General features: G+C 39.6%; 1 protein-coding gene across 1 annotated transcript in view; it reads right to left on the bottom strand.

The window, feature by feature from the left end:
• LOC126252983 (ATP-dependent translocase ABCB1-like) overlaps window positions 1-22,194 on the bottom strand; it is a 231,734-nt gene that overhangs the window by 43,108 nt on the left and 166,432 nt on the right. Inside the window, exons 14-16 of the mRNA XM_049954011.1 lie at window positions 14,487-14,743; window positions 9,431-9,535; window positions 5,562-5,723 (exon numbers count right to left, since the gene is read on the bottom strand). Coding sequence (XP_049809968.1) covers window positions 5,562-5,723; window positions 9,431-9,535; window positions 14,487-14,743 — 524 coding nt within the window. The remainder of the gene's footprint in view (window positions 1-5,561; window positions 5,724-9,430; window positions 9,536-14,486; window positions 14,744-22,194) is intronic.

The following is a 22,194-nucleotide window of genomic DNA, read 5'->3' on the forward strand; positions in this document are numbered from 1 at the left end:
GGTTAGTTAGGTTTAACTAGTTCTAAGTTCTAGGGGACTAATGACCTCAGCTGTTGAGTCCCATAGTGCTCAGAGCCATTTGAACCACTTTTTTGTTTTGCGTGGCACTATCACAGCACAGGCCTACATTGATGTTTTAAGCACCTTCTTACTTCCCACTGTTGAAGAGCAATTTGGGGATGGCGATTGCGTCTTTCAACACGATCGAGCATCTGTTCATAATGCACGACCTGTAGCGGAGTGGCTACACGACAATAACATCCCTGTAATGGACTGGCCTGTACAGAGTCCTGTCCTGAATCCTGTAGAACACCTTTGGGATGTTTTGGAACGCCGAATTCATGCCAGGTCTCACCGACAAACAGCGATACCTCTCCTTAGTACAGCACTCCGTGAAGAACAGGCTGACATTCCCCAAGAAACCTTCCAGCACCTGACTGAACGTACGCCTGCGAGAGTGGGAGCTGTCATCAAGGCTAAGGGTGGACCAACACCGTATTGAATTCCAGCATCACCGATGGAGGACCCCACGACTTGTAAATCATTTTTAAGCCAGGTATCCGGATACTTTTGATAGGGCGTCTGGATTGGAGCTGTCCTTGCAGTAGCCAATTGGTGAAAGTTTATTGTCATGTACTTGCATGACTGCTGTATCGACCGAATTGTCGCTGAAGGCCACTCATGCCTGTGTGCTGCAAGTCGTGGGTGGCATCTGATGGGGGGGCTGGAGCATCACTAGCTCGTAGCTGCACCACGCTGTCTAGATGGAGTCACTTCATGGATCTTATAGATGTCCATTCATATGTGTATTGTTAAGTGTGTTCCCGTTTAATGCAAGTGTCAATGACCATCGTACCATATTGACCTTCATTCCACATTGAACATCATCTGCCACAAACAACCACACACAATGATTCATTGCCGTCAATCATTCAGTTTTCACTCCACCCGTATGATATCATTCTTTAAATAAGTCTTGTGGTGTCACCGCCAGACACCACACTTGCTAGGTGGTAGCTTTAAATCGGCCGCGGTCCATTAGTACATGTCGGACCCGCGTGTCGCCACTGTCAGTGATCGCAGACCGAGCGCCACCACACGGCAGGTCTCGAGAGCACTCAGTCCACAACACAGTTGGCGACGAGGATGGGATCAACTGTGTTGTGGACTGACAAGACAGCCAGTCCACAGTGACGGGTAACCGAAAGGCACGCGCTTAAACTCACGCAGGCTAGAGAGGTCTGAAACAGGATACGTAATGAATGCTACAAAGAAAAGTGCGTAGCTTCTGGAATACCTAACTTTAATCCATCCTTGTTATACATCGCTCTTGACGATACAAGTGAGACTCTTTAGATACAAGCTATGTAAGGCTAATGGCGCCTTGCTAGGTCGTAGCCATGAACTTAGCTAAAGGCTATTCTAACTATCTGCTCGGCCAAGCAGCGAGGCTTCGTCAGTGTGCATCGCTAGCTAAGTCGTCCGTACAACTGGGGCGAGTGCTAGTAAGTCTCTCGAAACCTGCCGTGTGGTGGCGCTCGGTCTGCGATCACTGACAGTGGCGACACGCGGGTCCGACATGTACTAATGGACCGCGACCGATTTAAAGCTACCACCTAGCAAGTGTGTTGTCTGGCGGTGACACCACAATTCTCGTTTTAAGTTTCGCTCTAAATCCCCGAGTTTAGAGTCCGAGATGCCAAACTGGGTGGAGGCGATCCCTCACGATCTTTGTTATATGGTTTCATCGTGGAGGCAGAGTGATGTCAGTAATTTATATATTCATGCTGTCAGTTCTTTTTTTGTAGTAGTAGTACATATAATCAGTTTTCTTTCTTTGCCGTTGGCGAGTTTAATCAGTGCCTAGAATGTTGTAGTTACGTTTCTTATTCCTGCTCTCTCTCTCTACAGCTGGTGAGCTGACATTGGGGGGTCCCTGCTCGAAGCCAACACACAAAATAGTGTAACTGTGCTATATGTGCGTAGGGGGGGGGGGTGTATGTGTGTGTGTGGCTACAACTGAATAATACGAACACACTATCTTCTACAGCAACCCAAGTATGCCCATCTAAGTGTTTTAGCAATGACTTTGGCATTTAGTGTAGCTATTTGGAGGAATACATAGATAACTCTGGCTGGGATGCGACTCTGCATCAAAGTTGAATGGCATATAAAATAGCAACCCACAGCTGGTTATGTAAGCAATAAGAGTATTTTTATACTTGTACACATATGGAATGTGGAAAAAATGGATAAATATCGAAAAATGTAGAAAATGTCAAAAAAATCGGTAAAAATCTGGATACTATATGGTCATACAGGACATCTGCATTTATACCTAGACTGTAGCAGAGATTTGACATAAGCATTAAATCAAAGTGTCTGTAGAGATGTCGGTGATTCTCTAGAAAGCTATGAATATGCGCTATCTGTTAGAATCACTGCGCAGTATTCCTCCAAATTAAGGGAGATTTGCGCTCAAGTTTCAGAGAGGGAGCAAGTTGTAGACAAGGTGGTAAAAAAAAAAAAAAAAAAAAAAAAAAACCTACTTCTTGTTATTTACATAAATGAATGGTTCTGGACTATAACAAACAGTATTTACAATGTGCTCCACTTTACTGTGTGTCAATTACATCCGTGTGGTAGATAACCTGTAGAACAGCAGCAGTTTATCTACTGGAGGTAGTAAGAATACTCGGAACTTTCTCAAACCGTTCTGAGACTCAATACCAATGAAAAATGTGTTAATTGTATTCTGTCTGCATGTATTTTTAATTATCTACATGGAGATTCTTAACACGGTCTTCAACAAAGACGACGTAAGTATTACTCGGGAGTGCCATGTTGAAGCATGAGAGGTATATTTCTCTCAGTTCCAGACTTTGTTCTCCACAATACCGCCAAACAAGGATATCGCCGAATTAGGGTTGGTGCCAACCAACAATACTACCACAACAGTAGATCTGTGTGATAGCTCATGGTCGCTGTCGTAACCTAATCATCAAGGTCGCCTAAATCGCGCCCACCAGCCAGTCCATATCTCATCGCTACTGGGTACGGTAGGTCATGTCCATAACTGCTGAATCGTCCAGGATCGACGAAAGCTCTTTTTTGCCATCCTGCAAGGTTCTTCAGTCATAGTTCACCGATTGTAAAAATATTTGAAAAGTTTTTTGCTAATGAACCAGATTTATTTTTCCCAACCACTGCTGTATATTCCTCATAAGCAAATTAGTACGCTGTAGAAACGAATATTTCCTCTCTCAGTGTGAAAGGGATGAGATGGTCGTCGGTTCGTGAGACATGTTAAAGCTGGGGGTCAGGTACACGCTATTGAATCAAAACTCTGAGAATGATTGTTGTTTACGGTTTCTGAAACTGTCATGGACCGTGCGGCTGGTCCCGGCGGAGGTTCGAGTCCTCCCTCGGGCATGGATGTGTGTGTTTGTCCTTAGGATAATTTAGGGTAAGTAGTGTGTAAGCTTAGGGACTGATGGCCTTAGCAGTTAAGTCCCATAAGATTTAACACACATTTGAACATTTTTTGAAACCGTCAAAAGCATAACGTTTTCCACAGAGATTTACTTGTGTGTTAACAGTAATGGAAAAAAAAAACTCTAATGAGAATAATTATGATAATGCAAGGGACAGACATAACTAGTGGTTGTGTGGATGTCTAAAGGATGTAATATGTTCAGTAGGCGTACATTAGGTGGTTGAAAGGGTAGCTACCCTATATGACCGAAAGCGCTTCCTTGTTTACCCAGATGTCGTTTTCTGTAATCGGTGGGAATAATCAAATGGCTCTGAGCGCTATGCGACTTAACTTCTGAGGTCATCAGTCGCCTAGAACTTAGAACTAATTAAACCTAACTAACCTAAGGACATCACACACATCCATGCCCGAGGCAGGATTCGAACCTGCGACCGTAGGGGTCGCTCGGTTCCAGACTGTAGCGCCTAGAACCGCACGGCCACTCCAGCCGGCCTGCGAATAATCGTCTCCTTGTTTACCAAACGCGAACAAAAGATGACACATGTGAGAGAGAAGTGTTAAATACTAAGACAGGTCAATGTGAGATCTAAGACACAACATTCCGGGGAGTTAAGGTAGACGGGAAAGAGTCACGCGTATTTCTGACATCAGGTCGGATAATACGTTATAGAACTGTATCCCCATAGTTTATTATTACTTAAGGAGCAGACCTAGACCATTAACTATTAAAGTATTTCATATATATATATCCCTAAAACCATTCTGGAACTTGTCCACTGTGCGGTGACCAATGCTAGATCATATGTTAATGATTGTGACGTCTTTTCCGGTTATGACTCCGAAAATTGGAATACATAAGTGTTACATTTTAAGCTGGCTGTGTACTTGGTGTAGAGGACTATAGTTTTAATGGATTATTCGGTAATGGTATAGTGAAATATCTCGATACTCTACTAAAAAAAAAAGACAATCAGGAACTTCAGTGGTTTATAAAACAATGTACTGTATACGTGGTGTTCCACGGTGCACATCCAGATCCCTGTCTGTTCATCATAAGCAAGTCAGTATGATAAATTCTAATCACAGTAAATCTGAGAATGCAAAGAGCAGCTACGCATCTGCTCTAGAAGGTTTGTCTGGTTGCGATATAGAATAGATTATGCCTTCCTGAAACGTACTGGAGCCATTATTTGTCGAACAGACCTATTTAAATTGCCGAATACGTATACCTGAGATCGTTCTCCAATTTGTCTACTGGAAATGACTAATACTAGTTCCAAAGGAATTGATCGTGATGTCTTCCCTGATTGCGAGTCCTAAAATTTGAATAAATCTTGCATTTTTAGCTGGATGTGTACATGTTGCGGAAGACTGCAGTTTTAATGAATTATTTGGTAATGGTAGGATGCAATAACTTGATATTCTACTTAAAAAAAGACTATCAGGAACTATAATTTGTAATTTTAAAAATGTTATCTAATTCTGTCGAAAGTAATTTTAATGGGATTGGAGTGAAGAAATACTAGTAATTTGTGTGGCACATGTAGTTCGAGATTTATGCGAGTACATATCGACTGTCGAGTGCCGCAATGTAAACAACTGTTTGTAGACTTATCTGTGCAACTATCGTACTAGCTCAGTCGGCATTGCGCACCTACGTGAACGAGTACACTAGGAGACCAGCACAGCCTGATGTATGTTTTATATCTGAGGGTATTTTAATGCTTGAGTAATGTACACAGTGTTTAAATTACGTCATATAATTATGTGTTAGCTGCCTTGGTTCGGAATATTTGCTTATTAAACATTCAGATCCTATGATGACATCACAGATCTGTGGAAATCGGTTATCAGTATAGAGATTTACAAGCGATATTGGAGTACGCGATATTTCAGAATAATACAATTCAGATATACATTAATAAACTGACAAATATTGTTATTAGTCCTAGAATCAGCAATTGCAATAATTCAATCTTATTTATTCTCAATTAGGTTTCAGCCTTTAGAGCTAAGTCACTTCGCTTTAGAGGGAAGCTTGGAGCTTGAATAGGAATTCACTCACCGCCTGGACACTGGCAGCGTCACCGGAGAGACGGGCGCAGAGCGCTCCCGTGCTGTTGTTCTTGTCGTCGAACCAGGCCACCTCCTGGCGCAGCATCGCCGAGAAGGCAAGCCGTCGCAGCCGCGTCGTCAGGCGCTCACCGGCCACTCCGTAGGTGTAGATCTGCAACCCACGAGTACAGTTAAAAGGCTGCAAACGAAGTAAAGAAGTGACCTTTCAGTTCAATGCCTTAGGGAAAACTGCTACATAATTGCGCAAGCTCCAACGGCACACGCTACTACAGAACCCGGGGAAATAACGAATCATATTGTGCTTCATAGTAGATTCACGTTGTGCTTTGCTCTTAAGAGTTGGGATACAGATTTCGGCCCCCACGGCAGGTGTTAAGCACGCTGGCCCTGCTCGCCCTCGCCTATCCCTTTAAGCAGCCGAGCGGGGACCGTGCCTGCTCGTCTTCACCAATTTCGTCCAGATTTGTGGTATACGCAGTTCTTGGCTAGAAATAAAAGAAGCTGAAGCTACAGATGGTCCTGTGTAAAAAAAAAGTAATAAAAAATGAAGAAAGAGAAGGACGAGGTATGAACCATACACATCTTGTCGTGAAATCTCAAAACTATTCCGCTTTTCTTCACTGTTTTCCCTGCAGATGAAAATTCCAGGTGACTCTGAATTCCAAACGCCCTCTTTTGCAGTGCACATCGCTAAGAGACAATGAAGAGAGTCATTGAGGTTCTGGAAGGTACCGGCAGGTATGTGGAGTCCGTAGCGCGAACAGCATGATCCAGGGGAGGGGGAGGGGGTGGTTTGGTGGCCAGGGCAGTGCGGTAAACACATCCTAGTGTTCTTCGAACAACGCGTGTACACTGCGAGGTGTGTGACATGTTACCTAATCCTGCTGGTAGATGCCATCGTGCCAAGGAAAAACAAACTGCAGGTAGGAATGGACATGGTTCTAAAAGATGGATAGATTGCGTCTCTCAGAATGACAAGAGCACCCATGGAATGCCACAAAAACTTTCCCCAGACCATAACGCTATCTCCTCCGGCCTGGACTCTTCTGGCGATTGTTGCAAGTTGATACCTTTCAGACGTTTCATGTCGATGGAGCATTAAACATGATAGATCTGAAAAAGCCAACTGTTGATACTCATCGGGCGTCCAGTTGCGGAACTGGTTTTCCAATTTCTGGCTTCGTCGCCAGTGAACAGCAGTCAGCGTGGGTGCACGAAAGACGCGCCCGCTGCAGAGGCACACGGGCATCAGTATTCGCTGAACGGTCATTGAGTCACTATTGGTAGTCCCTTGGTTCACCTGGGCTGTCAGTTTCTCAACAGTTCCACGTCTACTTCCTCGTCCACATCTCCGCAGCCGTCGGTCATCCATGTCAAGTATGGCCCGTGCTGCACCAAGCTGCCTCGGCGCCGTTTTTGTAGAACACCACTCTGTCATGAACGGTAATCTTTAACTACCTTGGCACAGCTTACAGATTTATCCGTTTCGGAAGTGCTTCCACCCTTGGCCCGAAACCCAATGGTCATGACGTTTTGGTCACTAGATAAATTGCTTCATTTCTGCATTGCGACTGCGCTCTTATCCGCGTCCCCCAGGCACCCTCCCACTACTTGTGTTACGACCTGCCGTTATCGAGAGGTTACTGCAGCACACTGTCGTTGAACTTAGGCGGTGTACGTTAATGTAGTTTCTAGACAGGATGGCGCAGCGCAAGAAATACATAATAGTAACCCGAGAGTCGTTGGTTGGAGTCGCTAAGCGGAAACCGTTTTATTTCTTTTATTTTCATTTTTTATGTTACTTACATTACATGTAAACCGTGATAGTGCTCAATATAGTGAACGTAATACTCGTATTTTGGTAGAAGGCGCGAAGAGGAAAGGCAAAAGAAAATTTGGGACTGCAAATAAATTTCCAGGAAAGGATTGTAAAGCGTACACAATGGCATCGTAAATAAAATTCAATACTTTTATTGTTTTACAGTTCCTGATTTGCTCGGGTAATATTCTCGGCATCTTGCATACGTTGTAGACGCAGCATTTTTACAATAACATGGCTGTTTCAAAGTCTGTATTGAGAAATAAACCTGGTATACATTAGTACAAAGTTCGCTGTCATCGCATAATTTGGCAGAAAACCACATGCAACGCATCGTTTCGGCAAATATATCAAGGATGGCTTATGATGTCTACAACGCAATGTATTTTTCTGCAGTTTTCTCGGGACGTCATTTCTTTTTCTCTCTCGGTGAGACAGGAACACTTTGGAAGCTTTTTGATCAAATCGTTTACCTGAATCCAGAAACAGACACCGCAGAGTGCCACAGTGGATTGGATTGGGGGGGGGGGGGGGAGGGCAGCACTTTAAAGCTGCTCAATGGCAATCCTTCTTCAGACTAAAAACATCGTCATACGACGCCCCACGATTGGCTTAACAGAAGAAATTTATTCTCATACAGGAAGGGCTTCTTCATCAGATCAGTCAAAATATTTTCGTATAGCGCTGTTGTTAGTTTCCCAGATTTTTATGAAGAAATGAAGACATTCATTTCTCCGCGTACTTCCGCCTACGCCGATGCATTCCCCTAACCGTACACCCGTACAGTCTCCACGTCCTCTGTCAGCGAAATACCAACCGTCTCCCTCTTCCAAACAATGATACTTGTCCTAACATTTACCCATCCTACCAGCTATAATTTCACCCCATATATCCCAGCTCACAACGTTTCCCTTTCCTTTCCCTACCCGTTTATCCCTACTATTTGTCCTCTTCCCTCCTCATGTTTGCCTATCCCTTATTTCCCTTCTTACTGCCAACACCCCGACCTTCTCCTTCCTTCCTGTCTCCCTAACATGCACTCCATTTCCATTGATACTACCCATTTGTCCTCCAAACTTAGCCTGCCTACTAAATACCTAACCTTTCCCGTTCCCACAACAGATTATTTTTTCCTGAACAAGTCCTTCAACTTTAACCGACGGTGTAGTGCCTCCTTTATGTGATCACAGTTTTCTACATCATTTTTAAATATTTTAAATGTGTTACCTTTTAGTATTCTTGTTTTAAAATTAACAACGACCAAAATCAAGCTTCTTTTATATGAAATCTTCACTAAATTTTTGTTTACAAATTTTAAAATCACTTTTAAATTTCTCACTATTTTCTTTATAGACTTTTTTCGCCTTTGTGTACACTACATATCCTTTGGCTAAAGAGCGGCTTGATTGTACCGCTGACATCCCAACCCCTCCCCCCCCCCCCCTTCCGCATGACACACGTAATAATAAACAAGGAGGACTGCCTGCAACACGTACTGTAATACTTCCCCTTTTTTACGGTCATCAGACTGAAATTGGCCAGTAGCAAATGAAAGTATTACACAAAGTTAGCGAAAACACGTCTTCATTTCACCAGTTATACCTAGTTATGAAGAAAAAAACTGAACACCAAAAATTACTTTGACGACGCCTCTTCGCTTTCATTGGTGCCAAGGAGGCTATTGAATGTAATGTTCCCGTGCAAAGAACGCATATTTGAAGACAGTATCAGATGTCATCTCTCCAACAGGAATTTCAGAGAGACTTTGGATTTATAGAAAGGAAATGAGAACGGATTTAACGCCCCACCGAGCACGGGATCATTATACACGGAGCACAAATTGCTGCTGGGAAAAGAAGGAGAATGAAGTCGGTCGCTCCATTTTTTTAAGGAAATATAGCAGCATTTACCTTAACCGATTTATGGCAATGACGGAAAACCTAAATATAGGTGCCTGGACGGGATGGAAGGCGGCCAGACGAAAGATATGTTGACTGAAAAAGTCGTCTCGTACTGTTGTGCAGTAATCTCTCACTTACCTGGAGGAAATATCCTGTGGACGCGAGGATAGCGATAACGAAGAACAACACACTGTACCAGTTGGCCTGGCTGCGGACGTCTTCAGGGTCTGGGAGCGAAAGAACCTGTACAACACAACATGAGGTATCAGAGATGCTCCAACAAGTTGCCAGAATTTAGACAAAAAATTTTGTGCGGTGATTTAGAGTCTGTTTCAGATAAGATATATTTTGTGTATTTCTTTTTAGATGTGTAACACATTTCTGACATAAAAATAGCAACAAATATGAGTCATCAGTCTTCTGAAGATCTGATGCGGCCCGCCACGAATTTCTCTCCTGTGGCAACATCTCAAAGCAGCGCTTGCAACCTACGTCCTCAATTATTTGCTGGCTGTATTCCAATCTCTGTCTTCCTCTACAGTTTTTACCCTCTACAGCTTCCTCTAGTACCATGGAAGTCATTTCTTAATGTCTTAACAGATGTACTATCATCCTGTCCCTTCTACTTGTCAGTGTTTTCCACATATTCCTTTCCTGTCCGAACTGCGGAGAACCTCCTCATTCCTTACCTTATCAGCCCACCTGACTTTCAATATTCGTCTGTAGCACCACATCTCAAGTCCTTCGAAAATTTTCTGCTTCGGTTTTACCACAGTCCACGTTTCACTACCATAAAATGCTGTGCTCCAAACGCACAATTTCAGAAATTTCTTCCTCAAATTAAGGCCTATGTTTGATACTAGTAGACTCCTCTTATCCATAAATGCCCTTTTTCCCAGTGCTAGTCTGCTTTTCATCTACACCTTGCCCCGTCCGTCATGGGTTATTTTGCTGCCTACGTAGCAGATTTCCTTGATTTCATCTAGTTCGCGATCGTCAGTTCTGTTGTTAGCTTTCTCGATATTCTCGTTCCTGCTTCTTCTCATCATTTTCGTCTTTTTAGATTTACTCTGAATTCTTTACTCGTTAAACTGTTCATTCCTTTAAGCGGGCTTGTAACTCTTATTCACTTTCACTTAGGATAGCAATGCCATCAGCGAACCTTATCATTGATATGCTTTCACCGTCAATTTCTTTTATTTCCGTCATTGTTTCTTCGATATCCCGACAGAGCAGTAGCGACGAAAGGGTACATCCGTGTCTTAGTCTTACACCCTTATTAACCCGAAAATTTCTTTCTTGGTCTCCCACTCATATTGTTTCCCCTTGGTTCTTGTACATATTATATGGTGCCCGCCTTTCCCTATAGCTTACTCTTATTTTCCTCAGGATTTCGAACATCCTACAACATATTACACTGTATAATGCTTTTTTCAAGTCGGCAAATCCTGTGAATGGGTCTACATTTTTTTTAGTCTTGCTTTGATTATCAATCGCAAAGTCAAATATGTTGGCCTTACCTTTCCTAACACCAGGTTATGTACGGAGATATTATCAGGACCGGTTTAGGGTCAAATATCTATTTTCAGTGCCAAACAGAAATAATTTCTTTTAATTTCTAGATCGCAACGACTACTACAAGGTGCCTGTTTCAATTACATATGGAGAGGAACTTCCCATAGTTGTAGAAGCAGGTAATATGCAGCACACACCCTACGTCATACAAAAATTGCTGTAACACTGCACTCCAAAGGTGTGCGATTACGATCAATGAGGTTGCTTGCCCACGATGTCCCTTAGTGAAGAGTCTAATCGTCTTTGTGGTGCCAGCTGTGTCGTATATTGTTAATTTCGTCGTCCTGTTACTCTTAATACAGTGAACTTTCGTTTTCGACCGCGAAATTTGTGGGAAGCAACGCCCCAAGGATAGGGGTGGTTTCATCAACGCCTTTTATGCTACACCGTAGTATCTTTTCGTGTCGTTTCTGACTGTTGGTGTATCTGAAATGTTTTCCCCGGCCACCTACAAGAAACCCGCGTGATATCAAAGTTGGGCGTCGCGGTTCTGACCTGCATTGCAGAGGCGTCAAGCAAAGGGTTGAAATGGGGGTGAGAGAGGTCGTGGCCATCGTCCCACATGTCCACGGTAAGGCTGGGTAGTATTATGTTGAAATTTAGTGTCTATGTGTGATCATTAAACTGTCTTACAGCTCACATGAACTTCTGAACCCAAGGTTGATGTTGCAACCCGCTACACTTTTGCACTGTTACAGATGAAAGTTGTAAGCACCTCTGAGCCCAATTTAAAACTTATACGTCGTAGTGGGAGGAAATTATGTGATTTAGACAAATTGATCCTTTAATTGTGGTGCACAGTGTATATGGTCAATTGAGAAAGAGGTATCGGGGCGGAATGTGGGTGTTCTGCATATTACCCCTCTCTTGTGGGACAATGAAACAGTTGTGTAAAATATTTAATAACCAAACAGTCGCAAATATCAACATTTCACTGTTGCAAGTAAACGTGTTGAACCCTTAAAATCTGATGTTGCAAGAGAACTACGTCATATGCAGCTACAGGAAACAAAAGATGAACTCGAGTCCCTTATTACACCGTTAGAGAGTAAGGACTCGCCGGCCGCGGTGGTCTAGCGGTTCTGGCGCTGCAGTCCGGAACCGCGGGACTGCTACGGTCGCAGGTTCGAATCCTGCCTCGGGCATGGGTGTGTGTGATGTCCTTAGGTTAGTTAGGTTTAAGTAGTTCTAAGTTCTAGGGGACTTATGACCTAAGATGTTGAGTCCTATAGTGCTCAGAGCCATTTTTTTAGTAAGGACTCGACGGGATATGATAAAATTTCAATTAGGATTATGAAGATCAATGTGCACATTAGTATATATGCCCCGTCACCCATGTAACGTGTCTTACTAACGGCCCGTTTCATGAGAGATTGAAATACTCGTTAGTGAAAGTACTAAATAAAATAGGTGCTAATGATTACGTATAAAATTACCGGCCAGTTCCTTTGTTGCCAAAGTTTTCTAAGCCATTTGAGAACGTTATGTTAAGGAGAGTAGTGTGACAATTCGGTACACATAATTTGGCGTCAGTTGCATGTTAACTTCGGAAGTACATTTACAGAATAAAAACCCGCTTCAGTTGACAGTAATTTCTTAATTTATTGCGTTACTGGTTTCGAAGCGTATAGCTTCATCTTCAGGTGCTTAAACGTGTGGGAGCATAAATGTGTGGCGGTCGGGCCAGTCAGTCATGGTGGGTCACACCCACGTCGAACAAACGTCTGGGAGCGTAGCGTAGGACCAGCAACCACAGCGTCCGTCTGGATAGCACGACAAAGAAGAATAAATATGGAAAGAAGTGAGTTGCTGCATTCCTGAGCTGTGATGATGAGCACTTTAAGCTCCCTAAGAGTATACATACTACGACAGTGAATAACAGTAGTATGTGGTTCAGCAGAACACGAATGGACAACTCTAAAAAGGATAATCACAAAAGTTAGACGGACAAATACATCTACAAGGAAAGTAACTACGAAGATACCTTAGGTAACAGAATAAATACTTGAACTGATCGAGGGAAGAGGGAAGTTCGAAAACGTTCAGAAAAAGCCAGGAATACAGCAGTATAAGTGACTGTGGAAAGAGTATATTAAAGTCGTCTACGAGGATGAGGGACCGTCCGACGACATGATAGAAGAAGAAATGGGAGTGAAGATGGAAGATAGAGGCATCCACTATTAGATTAACAGAGTTTTGGAAGACTTGAGATCAAATAAAGTAGCAGGCATAGATTACATTCCCTTGGAATTTCTAGAATCAGCAGGACATGTGGTAAGCAGACGAGTATTCAAGCTGGTTGTACACGCTATGAATTAGGAAATATACAAGCAGACTTTCCGAAAAATATCGTCCACACAGTTCAGAAGAAAGCAAGGACAGCCGGCCGCGGTGGTCTCGCGGTTCTAGGCGCGCAGTCCGGAACCGTGCGACTGCTACGGTCGCAGGTTCGAATCCTGCCTCGGGCATGGATGTGTGTGATGTCCTTAGGTTAGTTAGGTTTAAGTAGTTCTAAGTTCTAGGGGACTAATGACCACAGCAGTTGAGTCCCATAGTGCTGAGAGCCATTTGAACCATTTGAAAGCAAGGACAGATAAAGGGATAAATATTGCGTAAACAACTTAACAGCTAATACATCCAAGAGCACAGGAGAGAAATTCGTGGTGGGCCGGCTCAAACTAGTCAGAAGACTGAAGATAGAAACAACCCTAAACCCTAGCAAAAGACCACTGCTCACAGCGGCAAGTATTCAGTGGTCTAAACAACGCAAATACTGGAATGTAGTTGTTTTTTGTCCCTCTCAAATACTACAAACAATCGAGTACACCGGTGGCCCAATGACCCTTGCGATGTTTCAGGGGCCCATTCCGTGAGTTGGGTCCACTCATTCTGGTTACTGTAGACTAAACCAGGGTGTTTATTCCAACATTCGCAATTACCAGGTGCTACATTTTATTCCACATCTTCATAGTGAGTGTACTAGGACACTCCTGTCTTCGAGATGACTACAGTTGTGCCTGTTGTTGCTGCAAGCATACGTCCCTAACAAACTCTCGGACATCATACTGCACCTCCAGCGGCACGCTAGCCCACTGGATCTTCATACCATAGAGTCTGTCGGGGACTATTTCGTACAGCGGGTGAAATGTAGTGATGAAGATCGCCGTCAGGGGTGGCCGAGCGGTTCTATGCGCTACAGTCTGGAACAGCGCGACTGCTACGGTCGCAGGTACGAATCCTGCCTCGGGCATGGATGTGTGTGATGTCCTTAGGTCAATTAGGTTTAAGTAGTTCTAAGTTCTAGAGGACTGATGACCTCAGAAGTTAAGTCCCATAGTGCTCAGAATCATTTGAACCATTTGAGCGATGAACTTCAAGGTAAGTTGGTAGCTATGCGTGATCTGGTCATCAATGAATGGCTTCAAATGAATATGGCTTACATAGAGAAACTTATGGACTAATTTCCTCGACGAACTGAGGCTACTACCACGCTTGGGTGTGGTGTTACGCGGTATTAGCGGGTCTCCAGTGTGTGATTTTTCCAATCCTCACGAAATTTAACAGCTTAATGTGATGTTGTAATGCGTCCAGAGAAGCGCAGTGAGGTCCTCATGCTTACCCCGAGCACGTCCCCGAAGAAGACGGCGAAGAGTGGGAAGGCAGCGCCGGCGATAAGCGCGGCAACCGTCCCGGTGACCAGCAGGTGCCACTCCGGTGCGTTGAGGCGCACCACGGTGGTCAGCCCCACGTCTGGCACCTTCTCCTCCGGAGCCTCTGGCTGTGTCTCGACGGGGCCCCCTTCGTTGCCCGCCATTGAAGAAGCCTCGCTGCGGACGCTCACCATACGCTCCAGCTCTGGCCGCTCGCCTCCTGCCGCTGCAGGAGCAAAGAGGTTAGCGCTAGTTGAAGAGGTTAGCGCAGGCTGAACATCTATAGGGTCTACTTACGCTGTTGATAAGGGAAGGAAATTTACCTCATGCTTGAAGTCATCAAGAACAACTATTAGAGGCGAAAAAAAGTTTCCGTTCGGAAGCCGTACATTTCAGAATCGGTATGCTAATGAGACAAATGCGCCTTGAGCATTAAGGAGTACACCCCACCGGCAGACCACGTTGGAGACACTCGTTTCGCAAAACAACGTGTCCTGCTGCGTGAAGAAGTCCTATACGGCCTGCTGCATATCCTCGTGCGTCGGGAATCGTCGAGCTATCAGGGCCATTTTCAAGAGAATGGAAGTGTGGAAATCGCATGGAGTGAGCTCAGGAATATAGGCGGATGTTCGACTGTTTCCCACCTGAGTTGGTATAACTTCTGCATTACGACATTTGTATTATGGGGAAGTGCGCTGTCATAAAACAGCAACATCCCTTGTATCACCATTACACAACGGTGGTTTTTGACAGACATGGTGCCCCATAGGAATTATTTATACTCCGGTATTTCTACTCCGGCAGCCAAGGAAAGAATAATAGCACGTTGGTCCTGTTCGGACGCATTTGGTAATAACGTCGCCATAGTTGACGTTTCCGCATTGCGCCACACTAATCCCTTGCCTACAGGTCGGTTAATACGTTCCCACTTCAGAGACGCGCTACATTGCATTCATGCTGCAGAAAGGCCCTCAAATCAGAACTTTTTGATCACCCCTCATATGCTGGATGAAAAACTCAAGGACGAAAGTAACTTTCGAATTATGTGGCACTGCCTAATAACTTAGTTCGATGGAACTTGGACCATATGTAGAAAGAACTGCTGTAGCATAATGCAAAAGGTAACTTAAAGAAATATGCAATGTTACGAATAAAATGGCAGTTTCATTCAAAGACAGTAACTGTACTGAAGCCATTGGGATTCATAGTGGTCCTCTGGATATTACAAAAAATAGGACCCAATTCATAATGGGATGTTTTCACTTAAATCCTACCTCTAGGGACAAATTCTCAAGTAGATGCATGATTTGTCTTCAGGATTATTGTAAACAATGGTACATGTCAAACAAAATTAATAAAAATAAAAATTACTTAATTATTGCATTTGCTCTTTTATGAAATTCTTGTTTTTCAAAAAGTTCAAAAAATGTATTTACATAAATAGTAGTAACTAAATTAAAGCTTTGTTCAGGAAGTTTATGCTTACTCAACTTCATGATCATTGTAGAAGAAACAGTTAAACTAGATGCAGCAGATTAAAGAAAGATGATTCAATTAATTTAATTACATTACATAATTTATGTATCTCTACAAGAAGTATCAATAATATGAAAGTAGATGATCACAGAACTTAGCTAAAACCTTGGTATTAGAGACTACTATAAATTAAGGAAATTAGAATTAATTGCTTCAGCTGTGTTACTAGAATTTCAATTCCACCGAAAAACGAGTATCTAATACAGATTACTTTTAGAGATTTCAGAGTGATGTCATTGAAAAAACTCGACCAATGAGACAATAAAAATAGTGAGAGTAAATCAAATTTATCCTTTCACAAGTAAACTTTTTCAGCAAGGAAAACAGGGCTAAATCTAAAAATGATTTATCTGCGGTTCAAGAAATTAGATCTAAATTTAATGAAAAATTTAAAGCTTTATCTGTTGACTATAAAATTATATTTAATTTTGCTGATATTAGTAAATTAAATACCATTAGAGAGAAGAGAGATTATGTAATGAATTCACTCAGTTCTATGGTGCAAATAGCTAAAAGAACTAAATTCTGAAAAGAGGATGAATTGAATATAGACCTGCAGTTCCAAAAATGTTTCCACCAATTTCTACAAGATACAAGACATAGGTGGAACTAAACAATCTCTTCAAGTTTTGTGCAATAAAATCACACACACACACACATACGATATATATATATATATATATATATATATATATATATATATATATATATCATCACCTTTCAGTCTTCTAATATAGTAGATAGAACATGTAATAGTCAAATATTAGCAATTACTAGAGGTAACAATAAATTTATCTGATAATGAAAAAAAATATTACAAGAATTAAAATAATGATAATCTATGTTGTCCTAGAGCAATAACTGTGACACAAACCTACCATACAAGTATTATACTACTAAGACAACTGACTACAAGTGAAATTAAGAAAATTAGAGGAGATAAATAGAAGTTACAAAACCAATAAACAGTAACGAACTAGGAGACTACAACAAAGAAGCAGAAAATTTCAATTCAGTTATCTATCATAGTCCCAATAAAGCAATAAAGATAATCTGTATAAAACTCACAACCTTTTTGATGTTGTTAACAGTATGTCAGCTTCCTTAGGATCATCATATTATTATAGTGTATGTAATAAACTGTATCACAACAAGAACACGCACAGCAGTAAAGCAGAGAGAAAAGTCTGTGTACTGTACACACAACACAGTACTGTGGAAATAAGTTATATTGTGAAAACTTCAATATATATTCTTAAAATGAAGAATACTTAAAAAATTACCAAGAAGTTTTTATACAGGTTACAAATGTCATGAATGTAAGTGCATTTGTTTGAGATCTAAAGAATATAAATGCAGTTTTGAACAATGTAGAAACTGTACACACATAGTAAAAATTAGAAATCACAAATGTTACATACAATACAAGCAGCAAAAAGGTATTGTGAAAGAAACTTTGGTGAGGATTTTATAATCAATGGTTCTCAAAATTGCAGTAAAGAAGATTCTTATATTAGTGAAGACTTCCAAGCTTATTACATTTTCCAGTGCTGAGAATGTTATAAAACAGTTACAGGAAAACAGTTTAACTGTCGTGAAAAGGGAATATCAAAGACAATTCTACATAAATGTACTGAACAAGACACATTGTTGGATTATGAAGCTCAACAAGAAACTGTTATACATATTCTAAATCCTACAATAGCTCACAATCATAATGGTGATATTGTTTATAATAAGACGAATTATGAATTCCATAGGCAGATGCGATCTGATAAAAATAAGAACTACATATTTATAACTCATTTTCCTAAAGTCTATGATCCACAATTCATTCTGAAGCATTGTGCTGAAAAAACAATAAAACCATTTATCCCAATGCTCTCTTAGTAGGTCCGTGAAAACGATTCATTTGAATGAATGGAAGAGAGGTTACAACCCATATTCGTTCAATACAAAGAAAAATGAAAATTAAATATTGCCAGTTCCTGATGTTGAATATTATTGTGTTGTCAACTATTTCTCAAATGGAATAGTGAAAATGTTAAAGAAAATTGTGTGTTCAATTTGATCAAAAGAAATTAATAATGATAGTAATTCTGAAGTATATATGTTGAGAATAGGCTGTTTACAACTAAGTGTTTAAAGAAGTAGCTAAATACATCCAATATTTTATTTAGTAATTGCCAGAGTTTGTACAGGTATATACAGATCTAAATCTTTGCCTGAGGGAAGCATTGATGTATTGGATAAAGAATAAAAGAAAATTCTCGAAAAAATCTGTATTCAATGTGCTGCAAATGATGGTGATGTAAATATAGCTGCAGCTAAAGTAGATGGCTTTGATAAAGAAACCAATACTGTTTATCAATACCATGGCTGTTTTTAGCATGGTTGAAAAAATGTTTTAAATGTGAGGTAATTAACAACAAAATAAAGAATTAATTGATGACCTATATCAAAAGATTTTAAAAAGAACTAATGAAATACGGAATTCAGGCTATAATTTAGTAAAAATTTGGGAATGTAATTGTATCAACTCAGCATCATATAAAAACTTAAGAAACTCGAACAATTATCTGAAGTTGTTGAAGCTTTGAATCCAACAGATGCTTTTTATGGTGATCAAACTAACACAATAACATTGAGAGCTAAAGCAGATGGTGTTAACATAACAATAAGATGTGATGATGTTTGTAGTCTTTATCCAACTATGCAATATTACCATTATTATCCAGAATGACAGGACACAAAAATATATAAACCAAGAGATTATTGTAAAAGATCGTATAGGTTTATTAAATGTAAATTATTACCATCAAGAGGATTGTATCATCCAGTTTTGCAATTATGAATAAAGATCAATAAAAATGAGAAAGTGATACTTCATTTATATGTCAAATGTGCAGAAGAGAGAACAAATAAATGTAATCGCAATGATGACAAAAGAAGTTTTATTGGTACCTGGTAAGTGATGAAGTAAAGAAATCTGTAGGAAAAGAATATAAGATTTTAGAATTCAATGAAAAAGTATGGAACTGTAGTAAGAAAAGAACAAGTTGTTTCAAAATTGTGTAAAAGACTTTATGAAAAAAAAATTACAAACTAGTCCTCATGATTTTGAAGCCAATGAGATATTGTTTATTGATTTAGATCCTGATAGAATACAATAAAATCCAGAAGAACAAGCTAGGAATTGTCTAAATTCATCATTGGAAAAATTTAGACAATGCACAATGCCATAATGTGAGAAAACTGAATATGTGACAGATTTACAACTATTTTTGAGACACTGTTGGATGGCAAATTAGATAATTTGAATATAAATTTTATTAATGAGTATGTGGTAGGCAGAAGTACTATTTCAAGGATTATTATGTGGAAAATAATAGAGCTAAAATTTTGTTTTCAGCTGCATTCACCACTTCAAATGCAAAACTTATATCATGTGACAGCCTGGATAAGCTAGGAAATTTTTTTATATATTTTGGTATGAACACTGTAATATATATCGATGATAGTTTAAAAATTGTAGAAAAAGGATGTATGTTGGGTGAATGGACTAACGAGAAATGAAATAATAAATACAGATTTGACTTCAACTGCATCTACGGTTATTATTTTGAGAGAAATGATAAAAGCACAGTAATGAAGGTAAAGGATTTCACTTTCAGCTATAAAAATATTCAACATTTGAACAGTGAATCTATGCTAAGATCAATTGAGAGTGAAAAGAAAGAAAAGATACAATTAGAGTATAGTCAGAAAATAAGAGATATAGTCATCTAAAATTTCATAAATAAACAAGTTAAGAAATAATTCTCATTTTTTTTATAAAAGAATATTCTAGGAAATTTTGATACAATGCTTTATGGAAATTAAAATTAACTTAATTTACTAGTTAATAAAATTTAATAAACTGAAGCTGAAATAAGTTTTTATGTCTTCTAGTATAAAAATAAAATCTATGTTTGCTATTTCATTATAAATTTAGTAGTTGCTTTTTATTGATTTCTCTGTTGTCTAAATAGATAGATTTAGATTTCTTTGTTATTGAGTGAGAAATTTGAAAGAAATATATAAATTTTAATGTAATTTTCTAATATTTTTGGTAAATTATTTGTTGGTAAATGATAAGTTCATAATGCATTATTTTCGTACAGTTATAAAAAGGAGAGAATTCGACTTTTCTATTTGTTCCCACATTTCTATATCAGTGTCCTCAAACGTCTCTTCTTCTCCATAAGCATTATGTTTCATACTTTTCTTATGTTGTATAACTGAAGATGGTTTAAAATAATATTCGCAAAAATTATAAGAAACTCGTTTATCTTTTACTTTAATATTCCTCCCAACAAAAATATCTTAGTCAAATTTAAATTTTTGCCATATATTATTCATATTCATCATTATTTTGAACCTTAATAATCCTTACATTTAATACATTTATAAGCTATGTAAGCTACTGACAAAGCTGAATGATGTAAGTAGTTCTAATTTGTTTAAAAGATTACTGAGATGTAAGTAAATAACATATTACATTACTGGCTCTGAATATTTAAAAACTAGATATGGTGAAAAAATATGTCTGGAGCTTGGTGATAAATTAAAATTATTTTGCCAAACACATACTTGAAATTAATCGGTAGTTAGAATTTTCATTGTTTTGAATATAGAACTATTAAGGAGAGATGTAATGGAATGAAGAAACGTAAAAAACAATAGTCATGAAGTCCATTATTTAGAATTTTTTTTCCAGAATAATTTTAATGAAATGACCCCAAGTGCCCTGAATTAGCCAAGTTAGTAGTATTATGTCTGAATGAAACTGTCATTTTGTTCATAACATTCCATATGTCTTTCAGTTAACTTTTGTACAATGTTGTAGAAGTTTTTCTATGTATCATTCTAGTTTTATTGTGCTAATTTGCAGTGACACATCATACAAAATTTACTCTCCTCCTTAAGTTTTGCCCACAAGTCTATTTACTCTCTTTATTTTGAAATTAACTCCAGGCAGCAGCATTTGATGATTTTCATTTACTGCAGTCAATTTTGAAGCTCTAAAGGCTTTATCATCATGGACATATCGTGATAGTCATATTAGTGCACACCCACAGAATACATATATGCACAGTCATGGAATATTATCACAGCTTCATCTTAAGTGGCAACTACAACCAAAATGCCAAATCTAACACTGATTGCCACGCAAACCATATATAAAATAGGCATGTATAAATGTGTAACTCCAATGCAGCTAAGTTCACTCAGTCTGGAGCTGCATATGTGTACACTTATATACTGTCCACGATAATCAGTGTTTTGACCTAGCATTTTGCTTGATGTGTCTAAAGTGCAATTGTACATAACGGCATTCCATGAATGTACAGATTTTGTATATATATAGCAGGTCTGCACCAATTTGATTGGTATGGTATGTGCATGATGATGAAGTCGTGAGAGCTTCAGAATCTATGCAGTGAATGAAAATGATCAAATACAGAAATTTGGAATTAATTTCAAAATAAAGAGTATAAATAGTTGTCACCAAGTTACCTTCCCTTAGAAATTTGGGTGCACTCAACGACTGTTATATGACATTCAAATGATAAAGCACAGCAAACAGTCGTCATTTTATTTCAGGTTTTATTAGACAAATCTAGATTTCAGCTAGTGCCCAGCCATTATCGATGCCTTATTTAATAGTAAGAATATATGTCCTAGTATATCAGTCAGCTGTTGTTCAGGATTGTGTCACAGTTCGTTCAAGTCTTCAACGACTGATAGCTGTGCTGTATCATTTGAAATAAATAGTTGTTCTAAGCAACAATACTATACCAGCTGACATTTGCCTATTCAGCAAAATTGAAGAGGAAAGATATTGCATACGAAGTGTCTGGAAACCCACTACAACATAACTCGCAAGGGCGTGATACCTCCCAGAGAGAATTTTGATTACCTGATAAGTTTAGCACTTAGCTCAGTTACGAGCGTTTTTTTCTGTTTTTGCGTTTGAATTCGGTTGAAGCCATCACGGAATCATGCATACCATTACTGAAAATTTGGGAACAGTCCTCATTTTGATGGTTGTCTCCGGTGGAGATTCGTAATCGGAATAATAGACTGTGCCAGTTAGAA

The sequence above is a fragment of the Schistocerca nitens genome, chromosome 4, assembly GCF_023898315.1.
Source record: "Schistocerca nitens isolate TAMUIC-IGC-003100 chromosome 4, iqSchNite1.1, whole genome shotgun sequence".
Classification (NCBI taxonomy): domain Eukaryota; kingdom Metazoa; phylum Arthropoda; class Insecta; order Orthoptera; family Acrididae; genus Schistocerca; species Schistocerca nitens.